The 20,829-nt window shown below is 43.2% G+C and overlaps 1 protein-coding gene across 9 annotated transcripts in view; it reads left to right on the forward strand.

Annotated features, from left to right (window-relative positions):
• The first annotated feature begins 788 nt into the window (after nucleotides 1–788).
• Nucleotides 789–20,829, forward strand: part of CROT (carnitine O-octanoyltransferase) — a 49,858-nt gene continuing 29,817 nt past the window's right edge. Inside the window, exons 1-4 of one of the 9 annotated variants that reach the window (XM_080667052.1) lie at nucleotides 805–859; nucleotides 1,464–1,553; nucleotides 4,771–4,866; nucleotides 7,429–7,564. In XM_080667052.1, coding sequence (XP_080523178.1) covers nucleotides 7,450–7,564 — 115 coding nt within the window. In that variant the 5' untranslated portion in view covers nucleotides 805–859; nucleotides 1,464–1,553; nucleotides 4,771–4,866; nucleotides 7,429–7,449. Of the gene's footprint in view, nucleotides 1,048–1,463; nucleotides 1,554–4,052; nucleotides 4,252–4,770; nucleotides 4,867–7,428; nucleotides 7,565–20,829 lie in introns of those variants that run through there. The other 8 variants (XM_080667051.1, XM_080667054.1, XM_080667056.1 and 5 more) reach the window with 8 other exon arrangements.

Genomic DNA, 20,829 nt, shown 5'->3' on the forward strand with positions numbered 1-20,829 from the left:
CAAAATTACAGTTATGAACTTGCCTAGAACTTGCCTAGCTCCACTCTGTTGAAAAAAACTTTGTTTTTTGGCGCGATCTCGTGAATGACTTCAAGCTTGCAGTGTGAGCATCCCTGGGGGCTCGGGGACCTTAGGCACCAGGAAGACCTGGAGAAGGGTAGGGAGGCGGGGATGCGCAAATGCTGCAGCACGTCTAGCTGGGCGAGCTTCCACCTCAGTGGGTGAAGGTTCAGAGAGGCAAGTAGGGACGCGTGGCTGTTCCCGCACAGGGTGAACAATGAGATTCCTTTAGAAGGCATTGGTATAACTTCTTGCTTTTGGGGTTGCGGAAAAAGTCGCTCTAGGAGGGGGAGGAGCGGCTGGTAAACCCGAGATGTGGCTACAAGAGGAAGGGAAACGGGGCCTCGAGTCTTGAACAAGTTGGGTAATAATGGGTCAGAGCCATCGTGTCCTGCGTCGGTCCCACAGGGTTAGGTACCTGTGTGGGCGGAGGATGGGGGGGCGAGACCCGCCGTGTCCGGGCCCGGGCGCTGTGCTCCGCCGGCAGCAAGTAACTAAGCGCTGCCAGGCCGGGTGGGGACCGTTCACCCGGCATTCTCCAGCCTTCCCCAGGCCCGCAGCCTGGAACCTGCCCCAGCTCCAGGCACCCGCGGGAGGCGGGGCCGGTCCCGGCAGAGCGCAGGCCCGGTCCCGCCTTCGAATAGGGGCGGGACCTTCTGGGTTTCCATCCAATCCTCCCTCCCCGGTGGCCGAGGGGGCGGACCCTCGCAGCTTTCCACCCAATCCCCGCTCCCCGGTGGCCTTAAGGGAGCGGGCTGGTGCAGCTGTCGGCTGCGGCGGAATGGGCGAAGGGCGCGGCGTGAGTGAGGCCCCCGAGACTGCGCTCCCCCTTCCCGAACCTGTCCGGGTGGGGGAAAGTTAAATGGTGTAGAACAGAGTGAAATAGTGTAGGACGGCGCCGGTGCTAGGACTGGGCCCGGTAGGGTCAACGGGCATCTCGTCTGCGGGGTCGGAAGGTACCCCTGATGTCGGGCCGCCACGGTACGGGTCCGTCGCGGTGCGGGGTTGGATTTCTCTCTCTCTCGGTGGCCTCCCGAGGGTGCAGAGCTGACCTTGGGTTGGGGGGCGGAGTCTCCGAGCTCGGGTCGCTCCCTGCGCCTCCGTCTCCAGAGCCCAGCCTTGAACTCTGTCGCCTAGTACCCTGTGGACCTAATGGAAGGCAGGGCGGTTGTTTGCAAACTAGTGAACCGTGTAGTAGTTTTTATCCAGTTCTCTAGCAGATGGACTTTTTGAGTATGTTTGCTGTGCTTTCCCCAAAAGTTTGAGTCTTGGGGCCTCCCAGCCTCTAGATTGTCTGTCTTCCACCTTCTTTCACCAGTTTTTGTTAATACCCGCCCCCTCCGCGCCACCCCCCCCCCCCACCCCCGTTCCGCAATTAGTAACTTGTTTCTTTCTTCCCACAGTCACCAGCCTAGTTCAGCCCCCTGTGATCTGAAAACAGAATTGTTGCAACAGGCTCCTGGAACTCCTAAACAACTCCTCTTGGTGTTCTGGTATGTGGCAATGAGATTGTTATGTTATTGTTATTATTTTTATTTCTTGTTTCTGGTTCTCTTTTCCACTTTGATTTTACATCTTTTGGCTCCCAGGAAGCCCACTATAATTAAATCCAGTGTCATCATTTTCTTATTGCATATCTAGGTTCTTCTGGAATTATGTTATTTAATTGAATCTTTATGGTTGAGAATTTAAAAAAAAATTCTTCATGAAAAAAATCTGATAATTCTTATTTTAATCTGTACCTCTTGGTTAGTTAAGACTCGAGTGGGTATGGAATTGGTATTCTTTTTTTTTTTTTTTTTTTTTTTCGGGATTGGGGGCCAGGCAGAAGCCCAAGAGAGGACTCCGCCTTACTGTGGCCTTGCCATCCTTTTTTTTTTTTTTTTTTTTTTTTTATAAATTTTATTGATTTTTTACAGAGAGGAAGGGAGAGGGATAGAGAGTTAGAAACATCGATGAGAGAGAAACATCGATCAGCTGCCTCCTGCACATTGCCTACTGGGGATGTGCCCGCAACCAAGGTACGTGCCCTTGGCCGAAATCGAACCTGGGACCCTTGAGTCCGAAGGCCGACGCTCTATCCACTGAGCCAAACCGGTCAGGGCTGGAATTGGTATTCTTGGTCTCAGTTTCCTAGAGTCTGAGGAATACAGAGAATAGCTTTTCTTTTCTTTCTTCTTTTTTTTTTAATATATCTTTATTGATTTCAGATAGGAAGGGACAGGGAAAGAGAGATAGAAACATCAATGATGAGAGAGAATCATTGATTGGCTGCCTCCTGCACGACCCCCAATGGGGATCAAGCCCGCAACCCAGGCATGTGCCCTTGACCGGAATCAAACCTGGGACCCTTCAGTCCGCAGGCTGATGCTCTATCCACTGAGCAAAACCAGCCAGGGCAAGAGAATAGCTTTTCTATATATGTGTATTAGGTTCCTATTGCTGCCATAACAATTTATCACAAACTTAATTAAAAAACACAAAATTATTATCTCACAGCTTCTATAGACCAGAAGCCTGGGTGGGTACTCTGCTTAGGATCTCACAAAGCTGAAACGAAGGTTTCCTTAGGTCTGGGTTGTTTTCTGGGGGCTCTGGGAGGGAATCCGCCCCCAGGAGGCTGGCTCATTGAGGTGGTTGGCAGGATTCATCTCCCTGCAGCTGTAGAACAAAGGTCCCCATTTCCTTCCTGGCTGTCAGCTGGGGCCTCTCTTCCTTCCATAAGACACCTGCCAGACAACACCTTTCGTGGTTGTAATCTGACTCTTCTGTCACCAGCTGGCGAAAGCTTCTTGCTCCTAAAGGCTCAAGTGATTAGAGGAGGCTCACCTGGGTAATCTCCCTATTTTAAGGTTAATTGTGCTGTGTGAAATAACAAAATCACAAGCAGGGAAGTGAAAAATCTCATAATCACAGGTTCTGTGGATTGGGGTGGGAGGGTGGGCATCCGGCGGGGGGGGGGGGCATTCATAGAAATTCTGCCTAGCTAGCATAATATGGTCATCTTAACCGGATTATTTTAATTTTGTGCAGTATTGAAAAAACAAAACCTAACAACAGCTTTGTTTGATTATATGATTACTAGAGGCCAGGTGCACGATATTGGTGCGTGGGGGGCGGGGGTGTCACTCAACCCGGTCTGCGTCCTCTCACAATCCAGGACCCCTCGGGTAGGGTCCCTAGGCCTGGCCGATGATCAGGGCCTATGGGACTTTCCTTCCCCTGGCTGCTGGCAGCTGGCCCCGCCCCCACCGCTGCCACTGCTTGCCATCTGTGCATGCTCCCCTCACACCACCCCCCCACTTCCCTCTGCCTGCAACAGGTGTGAGGTGCAATCGCTTGGCTTGCCTGGGCCTCCTTCTGTGGGGCAATCGATCACAGAGCCCCCCAATCGATCACCCTGCAGAGGGTGGCCTGGACCTCCTCCTGAGGGGTGATCATGGGGTCCCCCAACCAACTGCATTGCACCTGCCTTGGCTGGCCTGGTGTCAGTGCATGTCATAGCATGGTCATCCAGAAGGTCATCCGGACAGTTGTTCCGCTGTTCAGTCGTTCGGTCGATTTGCATATTACACTTTTATTATTATAGACTAGGGGCCTGGTACACAAAATTCATGCTCTGGGGAGGGGTCCCTCAGGCCAGCCTGCCCCCTCTCACATACTGGGAGCCCTCAGGGGATGTCCTACTGATGGCTTAGGCCTGCTCCCTGTTGGAGCAGTCTGTCTTCCCTTTGTGGGAGGCAATTGGGCTGATCAGGTGAAGGTGCCAGCCCCATCAACCCACTACTGCAGCCACTGCCAGTCACCACAGCCACCAAGGTATTTTCATCAACATGGACTCCAGTCCCTTCACCATGAAAAAATGACAACTTTCTTTAGGCATTTTCAAGATGTGCCTTTCATAAGATATGACATTTCTTTCTTTATTTTTCTTTTTATCCTCACCTAAGGATATGTTTCCATTAATTTTTTCCCCTTCCCTCCGATTCCAGGCTCGGCCACTTCCCAAGCCTACAGCCTCCACCCCAGGCTGTAGGTTTGGGAAGCGGGCACCCCCACCCCCCGCCCCTCCGATCCCAGTCTTGGCCCCTTCCCAAGCCTACAGCCTCTGCCCCTGTCCCCCAAGCCTAAAGACTCCACGGATGGCCGGCTGGGAGTGACCTGGGTGCCGAGGAGGTTCTGGGGACCCAGGTATGTATACAAATTAACCGCCATATTTATTGGGTTAATTTGCATACTCACTCTGATGGCTGTGGGCGTAGCGGTGGTACGGTCAATTTACATGTTTCTCATTATTAGGAAAGATGCTCTCTACAGTTACGGAAATGGAGTTAAAGTTAGTTGCCTAGACATTTGCCTAGAAAGTGGCAGAGTTGGTATTTGAACCCAGATCTACATTTCCATTAGGTCTAAAGCCATGTTTATGGGTAGTCAAAGTGAAGTGCAGCAAAAGTCATCAGACAGGAAGAGGCTGAGGAACTATGAGAGCTCTACTGTATCACATTTTTGGATTATATCTTTATATTAGTGGTATAGGCTAAGCTCTTCTACCCTAACAAAGGAAACCCAAAATACAATGGTATAAATAAGAGAAAAGGGTTTTTTTTGTTTTTGTTTTCTTTTCATAAATCTAGAGGGAGGAGTACGGGGCTAGTAGGAAGATTCTGATAGCCTCATTACAGGCATCCCTCGTTTTATTTCACTTCACAGATTTTTTACAAATTGAAGGCAAGACCCTCTACCAGCAAAAAGATTACAACTCACTTTATTGCCGTGGTCTGGAACCGAACCCACAATATCTCTGAGGTATGCCTGTACATTATGTCTGTACATGGCTTCCATAAATGGGCCCAAGGTGCTCTTTCAGTTGGGACTGCCTGCTAGGCAGTGAGGAGAGAAACCACATGTATCCCTTTAAAGGGGCATGACCTGGAGGTGACACACACATCACAAAGCCATGCTGAGCTTCAAGGGAGGGTGGGAGAGCTGTAGCTATGTAGCTGCCTGTCCAGCAAAAACTCGAGATTCTGTTAAGAAAGAAGGGGAAATTATATTGGCTGAAAAGAATCTCTACCATACCCTTGTTTTTGATGTTTTATTCTGTAACCTTCTATGAGTGGAATATTTTGTTTGTCTTTGGTATTAGTTTTAAAAGGTAGTATTTTAAAGGAGAGGGAATTCTTATTCCATATTAGTGTTCCTTGATTTCTCAATTGCTATTTTAATATATTTTATTGATATTTTACAGAGAGGAAGGGAGAGGGATAGAGAGCTAGAAACATCGATGAGAGAGAAACATCGATCAGCTGCCTCCTGCACACCCCCTACTGGGGATGTGCCCGCAACCAAGGTACATGCCCTTGACCGGAATCGAACCCGGGACCCTTCAGTCCGCAGGCCGACGCTCTATCCACTGAGCCAAACCGGTTTCGGCTCAATTGCTATTTTAATATATAATTACTTTATAAAGGCTTTTTTGAGAAATCTCATTTTTCACTTAGCACTTGTATGCCTCACTCACATTTTGGGTTAGTTTGAATTTTCTGATGAAAATTAGTACATTTGTGGAAAATGTTCAAGATTGCTTTGGGAAAGTTGAAACCATTCTGTGTAGGTCTCCTACCATCTGCACAATTAGATTACAGCAGTCTGTCATGTGATTTTATGTATTCTGTAATATTCTTATATATTTGCTCTCCAAAGTTTTCTCAGCCCATTATCCTCTTCTATACATCTGAATTCTACCTACTCACTTAGATCTACTGCAGGTCCCCTCCCCGACTATTATGTAGCATTATATAGGGGGAAGACTGTAGTCACAGATCTGGATTTGAGTTGTTGCTTTGATCTGAGGCAAGTTACCAAGTCTGTCTGAGCTTTGGTTTCTTCATTTGTAAAATGGCAGTGAATGCCACCTTTCAGAAATAATATGAAGATTAGGGAGATAACACATTTTCTGTAACACCTACTGCAATATTTGGGAAATAGAAGGTGCTCAGTAAATGATAATTTTCCTGGTCCTACTGCTTACTCCTTGACTTGTAGCAGTTTGAGTTGTGGGGTAGGAAAAATACTTTTCCTTCTACCATTCTAAATTCTTCGATTTGGTCCAATAATCAAATTGACATGAAACAGAGTAACAGGAGAAAGTAATCAGATTTGTTACGTATGTACATACTGAGGTTCTGTAAGAATGTGGGCCCCTGAGGACAGATCTGGCAGTTGAGGCTTATATGCCATCTTGAGCTAAAAAGAAGTGGGAGGTTGTGGCATGGGGCTTCCAAGGGCAGGGAGGCAATTCATGTGGAGATAGGAAAGCAAGTGTTTGGTAAATGAATGTTTGCTGGGCTATCTTTAGCAATGATCAGATGCCTTGCTAGGTTCCTCCCTGTATATCACACTTAACTTATATCTATATATATAAAAGGCTAAGTGACCGACAATTTGTCCATCCGACTGACCGGCTGGTACATATGACATGCATTGGCAATCCTATATAATAAAGAGCTAATATGCAAATAGACTGAACAGCAGAACGACCGGTTGCTATAATGTGCACTGACCACCAGGAGGCAGACACTCAATGCAGGAGCTGCCCCCTGGTGGTCAGTGCGCTCCCACAGGGGGAGCGCCGTCCAGCCACAAGCCGGGTTCACAGCTGGCAAGCACAGTGGAGGTGGTGGAAGCCTCTGCTGCCTCCATGGCAGTCGGACATCCCCCAAGGGCTCCCGAACTGTGAGAGGGCACAGGCTGGGCCAAGGGATCTCCCCCGCCCCTGAGTGCACAATTTTCGTGCTCTGGGCCTCTAGTTTAAAAATAAACGTTGACTCGCCCATGTGTGATACATATAAAGCTCTTGTTGGTGCCAATTGCACGCCTGTGTTTTGAACTGTCATTGTTGATTGTGAATTTGGTTGGCACTTCTATTATAGAGAAAGGGCAAATAGCGATATTAAAATATTTCTTCTAATCAATTTCCTTTCAATGTACATGAATCCGTGCACTGGGCCACTAGTTTAATTATAGTTATCTATTGCTTTCCTCCCTGAAGCAGGTCCTCTATCAAATTCTTTTAGGTTGTTTGATAACCTAAAAGTTTTTCCTGAGTCTTTTGTTTCTTAAAAATAATGAGCTTAAAATAATCAATATTCCAAAAAGGCATATTTTGGGGTGGCAAACTTGGCTTTCCTTCAGAGTCTATACTTTTTAAAAATGGGTTCTCTCACTGACAAGTTTATGAAGTTATTAAGTACGAGGACCAAGCTCTGAATATACTGTGGTACCTAAATACTGATTTAGTGAATTTGAGCTACCATATATAAGAATATTTATGAGGCTGAAGTTGTGAATGCTGTCTTTTTTCTTTAGTTTTCCTACTGTGATTGCATCATGGAAAATCAATTGGCTAAGTCAACTGAGGAACGAACATTTCAGTACCAGGATTCTCTTCCATCACTGCCTGTTCCTTCACTTGAAGAATCATTAAATAAATACCTTGAATCAGGTACGTTTGTAATCTTTTAGTATAACTGTTGTTAGCAACTTAAAAAACTATGAAAGTATTAGAAGTTGATGAAAATCTAATTGCTTTTTCTTTTGGACTCATGATAATTAAATATCCTTAAAATGTCCAAATTTTTCTCTTATGTTAATTTTTCCATAGTTTGAAAAGTCAGATAGTACCATTAGGCTTACAATAAAAAGTAGTAGTTCTCTGCTTCATCCCCCCACCCTCTGCAAATCCCACTCTCTCAAGCTAGCATTTTTTAAATATTTTATCTGTTTATTATGTTATCTCCAGGCTTAAACTTCTTATGCTACTATTTCATGGATTTTTTGGTTGTTGATATTATGAATTAGTTCCTAAAAATATGTGGATTTAGCTCTCTTACACCCCCTAACCTCTCCCCCACCCCAACATATATACAATCCAACATATCCATTTTCCCTCTCATTTTCTCAATATAGTTGTACAAATCACCAGTTGGGATTAAATTAGTATTCACCTGATTTAATTTAGGGTTTCACCTGATACAAATCAGTATTTACCTGAATTGATTTAGCTGACCATTTAGGGTTTATGGTTTTGCAGTTATTCACATGCGAACCATTTGGTGAACTTTGATTACCTTTTTGCTGCATTCTGCCCCCGCCCCTCCCCCCTCCGCGCCCCCCCCCCCCCCCCCCGGCCATTTTTCATTTGCTTAGTTTGGTTTGTATTCACAACTAATTCACTGCCAAACACTTTAATACACTGAGAATCTCTGAATATATTTAAATACATAAGATATTCTTTCAGTTTCACTTTTTTTTTTTTTTCAAATTTTTATTAAGGTATTATATGTGTACATATCTTACCATTGCCCCCCACCCCCACCCCACTCCCATACATGCCCTCACCCCCCAATGTTTTGCATCCGTTGGTTACTCTTATATACATGCATATAAGTCCTTCAGTTGATCTCTTATTTCCCCCACCTCTCCCTAACCTTCCCGCTGTAATTTGACAGTCTGTTTGATGCTTTACTGCCTCTGTAACTATCTTTTTGTTCATCAGTTTATAATGTTTTTCATTATCCCCAAATGAGTGGGATCATGTGGTATTTTTCTTTCATTGACTGGCTTATTTCACTTAGCATAATGTTCTCTAATTCCATCCAAGTGCCTACAAATGGTAGTAATTCCTTCTTTTTTACGGCAGCATAGTATTCCATTGTGTAGATGTACCATAGTTTTCTGATCCAGTCATCTGCTGATGGGCACCTAGGCTGTTTCCAAATCTTAGCTATTGTAAATTGTGCTGCTATGAACATAGGGGTGCATATATCCTTTCTGATTGGTGTTTCTGGTTTCTTAGGATATATTCCTAGGAGTGGGATTACTGGGTCAAATGGGAGTTCCATTTTCAGTTTTTTGAGGAAACTCCATACTGTTCTCCACAGTGGCTGCACCAGTCTGCATTCCCACCAGCAGTGCACGAGGGTTCCTTTTTCTCCGCATCCTCGCCAACACTTGTCGTTTGTTGATTTGTTGATGATAGCCATTCTGACAGGTGTGAGATGGTATCGCATTGTTGTTTTGATTTGCATCTCTCGGATAATTAGTGACTTTGAGCATGTTTTCATGTGTCTCTTGGCCTTCCTTCTGTCTTCTTTCGAAAAGCTTCTATTTAGATCCGTTGCCCATTTTTTTATTGGATCATTTATCTTCCTTTTATTAAGTTGTATAAGCTGCCTGTAGATGTTGGAAATTAAACCTTTATCAGTGATACCATTTGCAAATATGTTCTCCCATACAGTGGGGTTTCTTGTTGTTTTGTTGATGGTTTCTTTTGCTGTGCAAAAGCTTTTTATTTTGATGTAGTCCCATTTGTTTATTTTCTGTTTGGCTTCCATTGCCCTAGGGGCAGTATCACTGAAAAAGTTCTTTTGGCATATGTCTGAGATTTTGCTGCCTGTGGATTCCTCTAGTATTTTTATGGTTTCCCGTCTTATATTTAAGTCCTGTACCCATTTTGAGTTTATTTTTGTGTATGGTGTAAGTTGGTGATCTAGTTTCATTTTTTTGCATGTATCTGTCCAATTTTCCCAACACCATTTATTAAAGAGACTGTCTTGACTCCATTGTATGCTCATGCCTCCTTTGTCAAATATTAAATGCGCATATTGGTTTGGGTCGATATCTGGATTCTCTATTCTGTTCCATTGATCTATATGTCTGTTCTTGTGCCAGTACCAGGCTGTTTTGATGACAGTGGCTTTGTAATACAGCTTGAAATCTGGTATTGAGATCCCTCCTACTTTATTCTTCTTTCTCAGGATTGCTGTGGCTATTCGGGGTCTTTTTTTATTCCAGATGAATTTTTGGAGAGTTCTTTCTAGGTCTGTGAAATACGCCGTTGGTATTTTAATGGGGAGTGCATTGAATCTATAGATTGCTTTGGGTAGTATGGACATTTTAATGATGTTGATTCTGCCAATCCATGAACATGGTATGTTCTTCCATCTGTTTACATCTTCCTCTATCTCTTTTTTCAGTGTCCTGTAGTTTTCCGCATATAGGTCTTTTACCTCCTTGGTTAGGTTTATTCCTAAGTATCTTAATTTTTTTGGTGCGATGGAAAATGGGATTGCTTTTTTAGTCTCTCTTTCTGTAAGTTCATTGTTGGTGTATAGAAATGCCATAGATTTCTTGGCGTTAATTTTGTATCCTGCTACATTGCCGAATTCATTTATTAAGTCTGTCAGTTTTTTGATGGAGTCTTTCGGGTTTTTTATGTACAATATCATGTCATCTGCAAATAAGGACAGCTTTACTTCTTCTTTTCCAATTTGGATGCCTTTTATTTCTTCTTCTTGTCTAATTGCAGTGGCTAATACTTCCAGTACTATGTCAAACAGGAGTGGTGAGAGTGGGCATCCCTGTCTTGTTCCTGTTCTTAGGGGAAATGGTTTTAGTTTTTGCCCATTGAGTATGATGTTAGCTGTGGGTTTATCATATATAGCTTTTATGATGTTGAGGTATGATCCTTCTATTCCCACCTTGTTGAGAGTTTTTATCAAGAAAGGGTGTTGGATTTTGTCAAATGCTTTTTCTGCATCAATTGATATGACTATGTGATTTTTATCTCTCAATTTGTTTATGTGATGTATCACATTTATTGATTTGCGGATATTGAACCATCCTTGCATTCCTGGGATAAACCCTACTTGGTCATGGTGTATGATCTTTCTGATGTACTGCTGGATCCGATTTGCTAGAATTTTGTTGAGGATTTTGGCATCTACATTCATGAGGGATATTGGCCTGTAATTCTCTTTCATTGTGTTGTCTTTATCTGGTTTTGGTATTAGGGTGATGCTGGCTTCATAGAAGGAGCTTGGAAGTGTTCCTTCCTCTTGAATTTTTTGGAATAGTCTGAGGAGGATAGGTTTTAGTTCTTCCTTGAATGTTTGGTAGAACTCTCCTGTGAAGCCGTCTGGCCCCGGGCTTTTGTTTGCCGGAAGCTCTTTGATGACTGCTTCAATTTCTTCCATAGTTACTGGCATGTTGAGCTGTTTAGATTCTTCCTGATTGAGTTTTGGAAGGTTATATTTTTCTAGGAATATGTCCATTTCCTCCAGGTTGTCCAGTTTGTTGGAATAGAGTTGTTCGTAGTATTTTTTAACAATCCTTTGTATTTCGGCGGGATCTGTTGTTATTTCACCTCTTTCATTTCTGATCTTGTTTATTTGGGTCCTCTCCCTTTGCTTCTTGGTGAGCCTGGCTAGAGGTTCATCAATCTTGTTTATCCTTTCAAAGAACCAGCTCTTGGTTTTGTTGATCTTTTGTATTGTTTCTTTGGTCTCTATGTCGTTTATCTGTGCTCTGATCTTTATTATTTCCTTCCTTCTGCTTACACTGGGCTTTTCTTGTTGCTCTTTTTCTAACTCTTTGAGTTGTTGGGTTAGGTAATTTATTACCCCTGTTTCTTGTTTTTTGCAGTAGGCTTGTAGAGCTATGAACTTCCCTCTCAAGACTGCTTTCGCTGTGTCCCATAGATTTTGGATTGTAGTGTTTTCATTGTCATTTGTTGTCATGATGTTTTTTATTTCTTCTTTGATCTCTCTGGTAACCCAGTCATGGTTTAATAGCATGCTGTTTAGTCTCCATGTGTTTGATTTCTTTGGGTTGTTTTTATTGTAGTTGATTTCCAGTTTTATGCCACTGTGGTCTGAGAAGATGCTTGATATGATTTCTATCTTCTTGAATTTGAAGAGACTTTGCCTATGTCCCAACATATGGTCTATCTTTGAAAATGACCCATGTGCACTTGAGAAGAATGTATATTCTGTGGCTTTGGGGTGAAATGTTCTGAAGATGTCAATTAATTCCATCTGGTCTGGTGAGTCATTTAGGATTGATGTTTCTTTGCTGATGTTTTGTTTAGAGGATTTGTCCAATGGTGATAGTGGGGTATTAAAGTCTCCTACTATGATTGTATTGCTGTCAATGTCTCCCTTGATATCCTCCAGGAGTTTTTTTATGTATTTGGGTGCTCCTGTATTGGGTGCATATATGTTTACCAGAGTTATTTCTTCTTGTTGGATTGCTCCCTTTAGTATTATGAAATGGCCTTCCTTATCTCTTGTTATGTCCTTCAGTTTGAGATCTAATTTGTCAGAAATAAGTATTGCTACCCCAGCTTTTTTTTCAGTTCCATTTGCCTGGAAAACCTTTTTCCATCCCTTCACCCTCAGTCTGTGTGCGTCTTTTTTTCTGAGGTGGGTTTCTTGTAGACAGCAGATATATGGGTCGTGTTTTCTTATCCAATCTGTTACCCTATGTCTTTTGATTGGGGCATTTAATCCATTTACATTTAAAGTTATTATTGATAGGTACTTATTTGTCGCCATTCCTATTCTTTAGCCCTGTGTTACTTCTTCGCTTCCTGTTTCTTTCTTTCTTTCTTTCTTTTTTTTTTTTTTTTTTACAGTAGACCCTTTAGCATTTCTTGCATTGCTGGTTTGGTGGTAATAAATTCCCTTAGTCCTTTTTTGTCTGTGAAGCTCCTGATTTCACCTTCAATTTTGATTGACAGCCTTGCTGGGTACAGTATTCTTGGATTCAGCCCCTTCCTTTGCATGACTTTGTATATTTCATTCCATTCCCTTCTGGCCTGATGAGTTTCTGTTGAGAAATCAGTTGCTAGTCTGATGGGGGTTCCTTTGTATGTAACTTTCTGTCTCTCTCTTGCTGCTTTTAAGATTCTTACTTTGTCGTTGGTGTTTGCCAACTTAATTATAATGTGCCTTGGCGTCGGTCTTTTGGGGTTCATTTTGCTTGGGACTCTGTGAGCTTCTTGGATTTGTGTGGGTTTTTTCTTCCCTATATCTGGGAAATTTTCTGTCATTATTTCTTCAAAGAGGTTTTCTATTCCTTGCTCAGCTTCCTTTCCTTCTGGAACCCCTATTATGCGGATGTTGTTTTGTTTCGTGTTGTCCCAAAGTTCCCTTAGACTCTCCTCCTGCCTTTTAATTTTTTTTTCTAGAAGTTGCTTTTCTTGGGTATTTTTTTCCATCTTGTCTTCTAGCTCACTGATGCGGTCCTCTGCTTCTTCTAGTCTACTCTTGATGCTTTCTATTGAGTTCTTTACAGCAGCGATGTCATTTTTCATTTCTTCTTGGTTCTTCTTCATTTCCTCTTGGTTCTTGCTCATATTGTCGAATTTGTCTTCCATTCTTTTCAGCCACCTTATGACCATTTCTCTGAATTCTTTTTCTGGAAGGTTGCTTGCCTCCATTTCGTTTACTTCCTTTTCTGGTGATGCCTGCTTTTCTTTCATATGCGGGCTGCTTCTTTGTCTCCCCATGGTCTCTCTTCTCTGGGTGTCTGGTTATGTAGTTCTCTCTCTCCTGGGTTGATTTAAAGGCACAAAATACAGCACTACCAGGTACAACTCACAAGGCACTGAACAGGAATGTATTCACGATATTAATAACCTCCAATAAAGGTGACCACCAGAGAAAGGCAAATTAGGTGATAGGAGAGAAAGAAGAAGAGGAAAAAAGAAAGAAAGAAAGAAAAAAAGAAAAAAGGAGTGTGAAAATGAAATTGGGAAAAGGGAAAGTAAAGAGAAAAAAAAAAAAAGTAAGAGAGACAAGAAATTGACTAAGAGAGAAAGGGGAACAGACTATATATATTGGGGATAAAACTCCAATAGAACAATCACTAATCCCAGCAAATGCCAGCAACAAGTGCCTGGGGATTAGTACAAACTACAACACCAACTAATATGGAGTGAGGCAAGGGAAAGCTGAAGCACAAAACAAACAAAAAAATACACAAAAGAAGAATAAGCAAAACAATCTCACAAAAAAAGCATAAAAATTGGATATAATCTACATTCAAGCAAACAACAACAAAAGGACAGAGATAAGGACAAGTTTATGGATAACTCAGACAGCGAAGGGAGAGGTGTATGTGGACTTGGAGCAGGGGATTGGAGATTAGATACGTAAGTAGGGTGAAATTTTAACAAGGGGTAAACAGAAAGAATAGGGAAAATCTAAAGCAGTAAAAGGGTAAGACAAACAGGACACTGAAAAGGGGGAGGTTAGGAAGAGAGTGATGGCCTAAAGGTAGAGTTGAGATAGAGTAAAACGATGCTAAAGGAAAGATAAAAAATAGAATGTAGAACCCTAATTCCAAAATAAAATGAAGAGAAAATAAAATGACACTTTAAAAAAAAAAAAAAAAAAAAAAAAGATAAAATAGCAGTAGTAATAATACGGATTGAAAATAAAAATGTAATCATTAAAAAGGTAAAATCAAGTGATGAAAAAAGAAAAAAAAGTTTCTTGATTAAAAGATGCAAAAAATGAAAATTAAAAAAAAAATAAAAATAAAAAAAAAATAAAAGGTAAAAATAAAATGTGGAGTAGTGAAGGTCATTCACTTCCTCTGTTTTTCTGTTTGGCACGCCTGTTTCTCAGTCCAGACAGTATTGCAGTTCCCTGCGATCCACTGCTCTTCGGTGTTGTAAGCCAGTCCTGATTTTAAGCAGGCGGTGTGTCTTAATTTCTCGTATTCCTTTATTTTTGATTACACAAGAGTCAATTTGTGATTCAGCCCCTGGGTGGCAGTGTTTCTGGATTGACTTCCGGGTCTATCTATGGCCTCTCTAGGCAGTGTTAGAGCCTTCTTTCCCTGTGGCACTCGCCACGGGCCTGTGGGAGCGGTCTGCCTCAGAGCTGACTCTCTGATGGTCACTCCCCGCTCCGATCCCCAGGTTCCAGAAAAACAACCTTCCCCTGCAGTCTCCCAGGGTGTCCCCAACTGGGTGATCCTATGTATTGGGCTTAGTAATCAGAAGCAAGGATTTGAAGAGGAAAAAGCCCAAGTGTGCGAACTCCGGGACTGCGAGTAAGCCCAGGCACCCAGGGAGCGCACGGGCTGCGCGTAAGTCTGGACTGCCTGAAATTCTTAGGGTGTCCCTGCACTTCAGATCAAAATGGGTTGCTTTTTAGAGTGCCCTTCTCTTAGCAGCTCTGAGGACCCCTTTCCACAGTCACAGATCACGCCAGCCCCTACAGCCACGGATTTTTCTAGGCACAGACTTCCCTGGTCCTCCAGCTCCCGCAAAACGCGCGTTCCTCTCTCCTGCCGGGACCAGAGACCTCACCTTATCCCAGGCGAAATCTGACCTTTCCGTGGTGGAGTGTAGATCTTCTCGGAACCCGTGTGCTTGCGCCAGTTGGGGAGCGTTGTTCTGGGGCTCGCAGCTGTTCCTGGGGTGCCGCAGTTGTGGATTCTCAGGCTTCAGATAAGCTCCACTTTCCGGATCAAGATGGCGCAGACTCCGCGTCCAAGCCCGCAGCTCCGGGAGGGGACCCAGCCGCAGTTCGTGCTGCCAGGTCAGGGGAACCCCGTTCAGCAGTCCCCCACCTCCTTCTGGAATTCAGCTGTCTCCCAACCAGCCAACAAACACTCCTTGCGCGACCCTCAGCTGTTCTTTCTTTCTGCTCCGGGACAAGGCTCGGAACACGTCTGTCTATTCCGCCGCCATTATTCCCTCCTCCTCACTTTTTTCTTGAAGGCAACCCTGTTGACACCTCTACCCTCTTGCTCCAGTCAGCGTTTCTAGAGCTGGTGGCGCAGCTGTTATCCTAGGGCTTTCCTTTGGTCATCATCCCGGAAGCTCTCTTCCCTCCTCCTCTGTTGGTGTCCCTGGCTCTTGGATTCTATCTTCCTCTTTTTTCCCCTTTCTCTTCTCATATTGTAGTGCAGTACATCTTTAGTAGCCACTTGAGAAAGGTTATCTGGGAGGAAAATAATGTAGGACCTAAAAAACATTTCTTCTACCTTCATGCTTGATTGTTTGGCTGACTGTAGAATTCTTGGTTGGAAATGATACCTTTTTGTTGTTGTTGTTTTTGAGGTTTTATTTTATTATTATTTTTTAATTTAATAAATCTTTATTGTTCAGATTATTACAATTGTTTCTCCTTTTTCCCCCCATAGCTCCCCTCCACCCAGTTCCCACCCCACCCTTTGCCCTTACCTCCCCCCCACTGTCCTCATCCATAGGTGTACGATTTTTGTCCAGTCTCTTCCTGCACCCCCCCACACCCCTTTCCCCCTGAGAATTATCAGTCCACTCCCTTTCTATGCCCCTGATTCTATTATATTCACCAGTTTATTCTGTTCCTCAGATTTTTTAATTCACTTGATTTTTATTTTTTATTTTATTTTATTTTTTAAACATATTTTATTGATATTTTACAGAGAGGAAGGGAGAGGGATAGAGAGCTAGAAACATCGATGAGAGAGAAACATCGATCAGCTGCCTCCTGCACACCTCCCACTGGGGATGTGCCCGCAACCAAGGTACATGCCCCTGACCGGAATCGAACCCGGGACCCTCCAGTCGGCAGGCCGACGCTCTATCCACTGAGCCAAACCGGTTTCGGCTAATTCACTTGATTTTTAGGTTCACTTGTTGATAGATATGTATTTGTTGTTCATAATTTTTATCTTTACTTTTTTCTTCTTCCTCTTCTTTAAGAATACCTTTCAGCATTTCATATAATACTGGTTTGGTGGTGATAACTCCTTTAGCTTTTTCTTATCTGTGAAGCTCTTTATCTGACCTTCCATTCTGAATAATGGCTTTTCTGGTTAGAGTAATCTTGGTTGTAGGTTCTTGCTATTCATCACTTTGAGTATTTCTTGCCACTCCCATCTGGCCTGCATAGTTTCTGTTGAGAAGTCAGCTGACAATCATATGGGTGCTCCCTTGTAGGTAAGTTACTGTTTTTCTCTTGCTGCTTTTAATATTCTCTCTTTGTCTTTTGCTCTTGGCATTTTAATTATGATGTGTCTTGGTGTGGTCCTCTTTGGATTCCTTTTGTTTGAGGTTCTGTGTGCTTCCTGGACTTGTAAGTCTATTTCTTTCACCAGGTCAGGGAAGTTTACTGTCATTATTTCTTCCAATAGGTTTTCAGTATCTTGTTCTCTCTCTTCTTCTGGCACCCTCATAATTCTGATGTTGGTAAGCTTGAAGTTGTCCCAGAGGCTTCTTACACTATCTTCAACTTTTTAGATTCTTTTTCGCTTTTCTGGTTGAGTGTTTTTTGCTTCTTTGTATTTCAAATCTTTGACTTGATTCTTGCATTCCTCTAGTCTGCTGTTGGGTCTCTGTATAATATTTTTTACTTCAGTCAGTGTATATTTAATTTATATTTGGTCCTTTTTCAATCTTCGAGGGTCTCATTATATTTATCGGCCTTTTCTAGGATATTCTTGAAAAGCCTTATAACCGTGGTTTTGAATTCTATATCCAGTCGTTTGTTTTCCTCCATTTCTTTCATTTGTGATCTGTTTCTTCGTCCCCCCATTTTTCACTGCTTTCCTGAGTTGGTAGGGTATCTTTGTGTGCTAGGTTTCCTATATGGCCCAGTGGGTCGGCCTCCCCAGTTAACCTGAGGAGGACACTCTTGGTGCACCCCTTTGTGGACTGTGTGTACAGCCTTGTTGTAGTTAAGTCTTGATTGTTGTTGGTATCACTGGGAGGAATTGACCTGCAGGCCAGTTGGTTGTGAGGATCAGCTGTGTCTACACTGGGAGATTTTCGGTGCTGGAGACAGCCTTATAAGATTAGCCTTGCTAGATTGCAAAAGCCTCTGTGCTCAGCTTGGAAGGGGTGGAGTCTCAGGGCAGAGCAGACAGTCTTGGCTTCCCGTCAGCCCTGCCCTTGCGTGCGAGTCTCCAGACCTCTGCCTTCCATGGTTCCCGAGTTTCCGCCTTACAGTCCAGATTTCCCCCGAGAGTGTGGGTCCCCAGGGGCTCGCCCGGAACTGCGGTTCAGTGCAGTCAGGAGCTTCCGACTCCCTTCCGCTAGGGATAACCTGTGGTAACCTCCGCAGTCAGTCTTTGTGCGCACTTGCGCCTCCAGACCCCTGCTGCCGCAGCTCCCCTGAGTCTCCGAGTCTCCAAGTCTCCGTGTGCCTTTTTCTCTACCTGACAGTCCAAACTCCCCCTGTATGAGTCTGGGTCCTTGGGTTTTGCCCGGAACTGAGGTTCAGTGCAGTCGGAACTGGGGTTCAGTGCAGTCGGGGGCTTCCTTATGCCAGAGAAAGCCAGCCAGGCACTCCGCCGCCCTTTCTCTCTGCGCGTGCGTGTCTCTGTACCTCAGCTCTTTGCCGCTCCTTCTCCGTGAGCTTTCCTCTTTCCTTCTAGTTGTAGAATTTCCACTCAGCCAGCTTTCCTGTGGTTCTGGATGGTGTCCGTTCTGTCTTTTAGTTGTAGTTTTGATATTGTTGTGCGGGGCAGCAGTTTAGGTGCTTACCTATGCCGCCATCTTGGTTTCTCTGTAAATGATACTTTTAAAGCATTTTGAAGGCACTGTCTGTTCTTCTTGAGAAGTCTAATGCTGTTCTGATGTTCAGTCCTTTATTATGTGACCTGTTGTTTTTTACTGTCTGGCAACTTTTGTTTTTATTCCTACCATTCTGAATTTCTCAATGATGTCGCTTAGAGTGTAGGTTTCTTTCATTTATTTCTATGAATACCCAGTGGGTTCTTTTAGTTTAAAAAGTTAATATTCTTTAGTTCTAGGAAATTTTTGAAATATTTCTTTGGTAGTTTTTTCCTCACTTCTTTGCTTTCTATTTCTGGAGCTATTGCTGCTTGGATTTGGGTCCTTCTAGGCTAAGCTTTGAATTTTAAAATGTTTCCCTTTCGTTATTAGTGTACTAATTGCTGTTGAGTCAGCTTTGACTCCTGGCAATTCTGTGAATGAGTGATGTCCAGTGTCCAGTCCTCAGCAGCCCGGCTCAGCTCCTGTAGACTCATGCCTATGGCTTCTTTTCCGCAGTCAGTCCCCCTGGTCTTCCTCTTTTCCTGTTGTCTTCTATTTTACCCAGTTCTGTTGTCTTTTCCAAAGAACCCTGCCTTCTCCCAAAGTAGGGCAGCTTCAGTTTTGTCCTTTTTTCCTCCATTGATATTTCAGGCAAACTACCGGATCCACTCATTCTTCCTTTATGGTGGCCCAGAGTATCCATAGCGCTCTCCTCCAATACCATGTTTCAAATGAGTCCGTTTTTTTTCCTGTCAGCCTTCTTCACTGTCCAACTTGCACACCCATTTAAAGTTATTGGAATTACAAGGGTGTGGTTGATCTAAGTATTGGTCTCTAATGACACAGCTTTGCTTTTGGTGATCTTTTCTAATTCTTCCATTGCTGCCCTTCCGAGTCTCCATATTCTTTTGATTTCTTGGCTGCAGTCTCCATTTGAATTGCTGACTGAGCCAAGGTAAGCAAAACCTTAACAATGTCGATATCTTCATTGTCTTTATTAAAGTTGTGTATTTCTTCTGTAGTTATGATTTTTGCCTTGCTGGTCAAATATAGACCTACTTTGGCATTTTCTTCTTTCACTTTCATCAGAAGTCCTTTTAAATCATTGCAACTTTCTGCCAGTAAGATGATGTCATCTGCATATCTTAAATTATTGATAGTTCTTCCACCAATTTCACTCCTCCTTCCTTTGAGTCTAGTCCAGTCTTTTGTATGACATGTTCTGTGTACAGATTAAAGAATAGGGAGATAAAGTGCACCCCTGTCTGACACCTTTGCCTGTCTCTGTCTCTCCATATTCTGCCCTGACAGAGGCTTCCTGTCCACTATACAAGTTATGTGTCAGGATGATCAAATGCTGAGGCACGCCATTTATTTTAGAGCAACCAATAGCTTTTTACGATTGATGTAGTCTAAGGCTTTATTGTAGTCTATAACCCACAGACTAATCTTTTGAAATTCTTTGGAGCACTGCAGTATCCAACAAATGCCACATGCTTGCAATTAGAGTGCCTCTTCCTTTTCTGAGTCCAGCTTGAACATCCAGCATTTCCCAAAAGGTAAAAGCCTTTGCTGCTTCACCTTGAGCATCACTTCACTTGTGTGGGAAATTAGAGTAATGGTCTTCGAGTTACTGCACACCTTGGCATCTCCTTTCTTGAAAATTGGAATGTATATTCATTATTAATGCCTTCGCCTTTTTGGTCTGTTTACTCTTTGATATTACCAATCCTTTGTTAGTTCTGCTCTCTGACTCATGTGACTTTCCTCAAATATCTGCCAACACTTAGACATTATATTTGAGTCAGACCCTAAAAAACTGAGTAGGAGCTCTGTGTGCATGGGTTTAAGGGCTTGGTGACTAGTGAGCCTTAAGTGAGCCTTCTAGCGTAATAGGGCAGAGAACTAGCAGTTCTCTTAGGTCTCACCCAAATACCAGTACTCCTTTCTCTCATACTGATCAGTTTCACCAAAGAAGATCCTGTTACCATTTGTTTAGAAGGCATAAGCCTGACTGCTGGTGTCTGGGAGCTTAGAAGAGGGAGGGGTTGCAGGACTCATTGTTCCAGGTATGCACTTTCATCATAATCCATCCCTCTTTTTTCAGTTTGAGCTAGAACCCAGATATTCTGCTTGTCTGGTGTAACTTCTCCTGAGAGTAAACCTCCACATTTCTACTGGCATTGGAGGAAGTTTTCTGGCTTCCTATACAGATGCCAGTGTGGATAGGCCAATTGCCAGCTGCTTCTTTTTTTTTTTTCTCTCTTTTTTTTTTTTTTTTTTTTTTTTTTTAAAGCATTTTTATTGATGAGGAGAGAGAGAGAGAGAGAGAGATCCAACCAGCAACCTTGGCGCATTGGGTCGATGCTCCAATCAACTGAGCCTCCAGGGCTTATTTAGTTTTTTTTTTTTTTTTTTTAAATATATTT

Source organism: Plecotus auritus (genome assembly GCF_963455305.1).
Source record: "Plecotus auritus genome assembly, chromosome: 4".
Lineage (NCBI taxonomy): Eukaryota > Metazoa > Chordata > Mammalia > Chiroptera > Vespertilionidae > Plecotus > Plecotus auritus.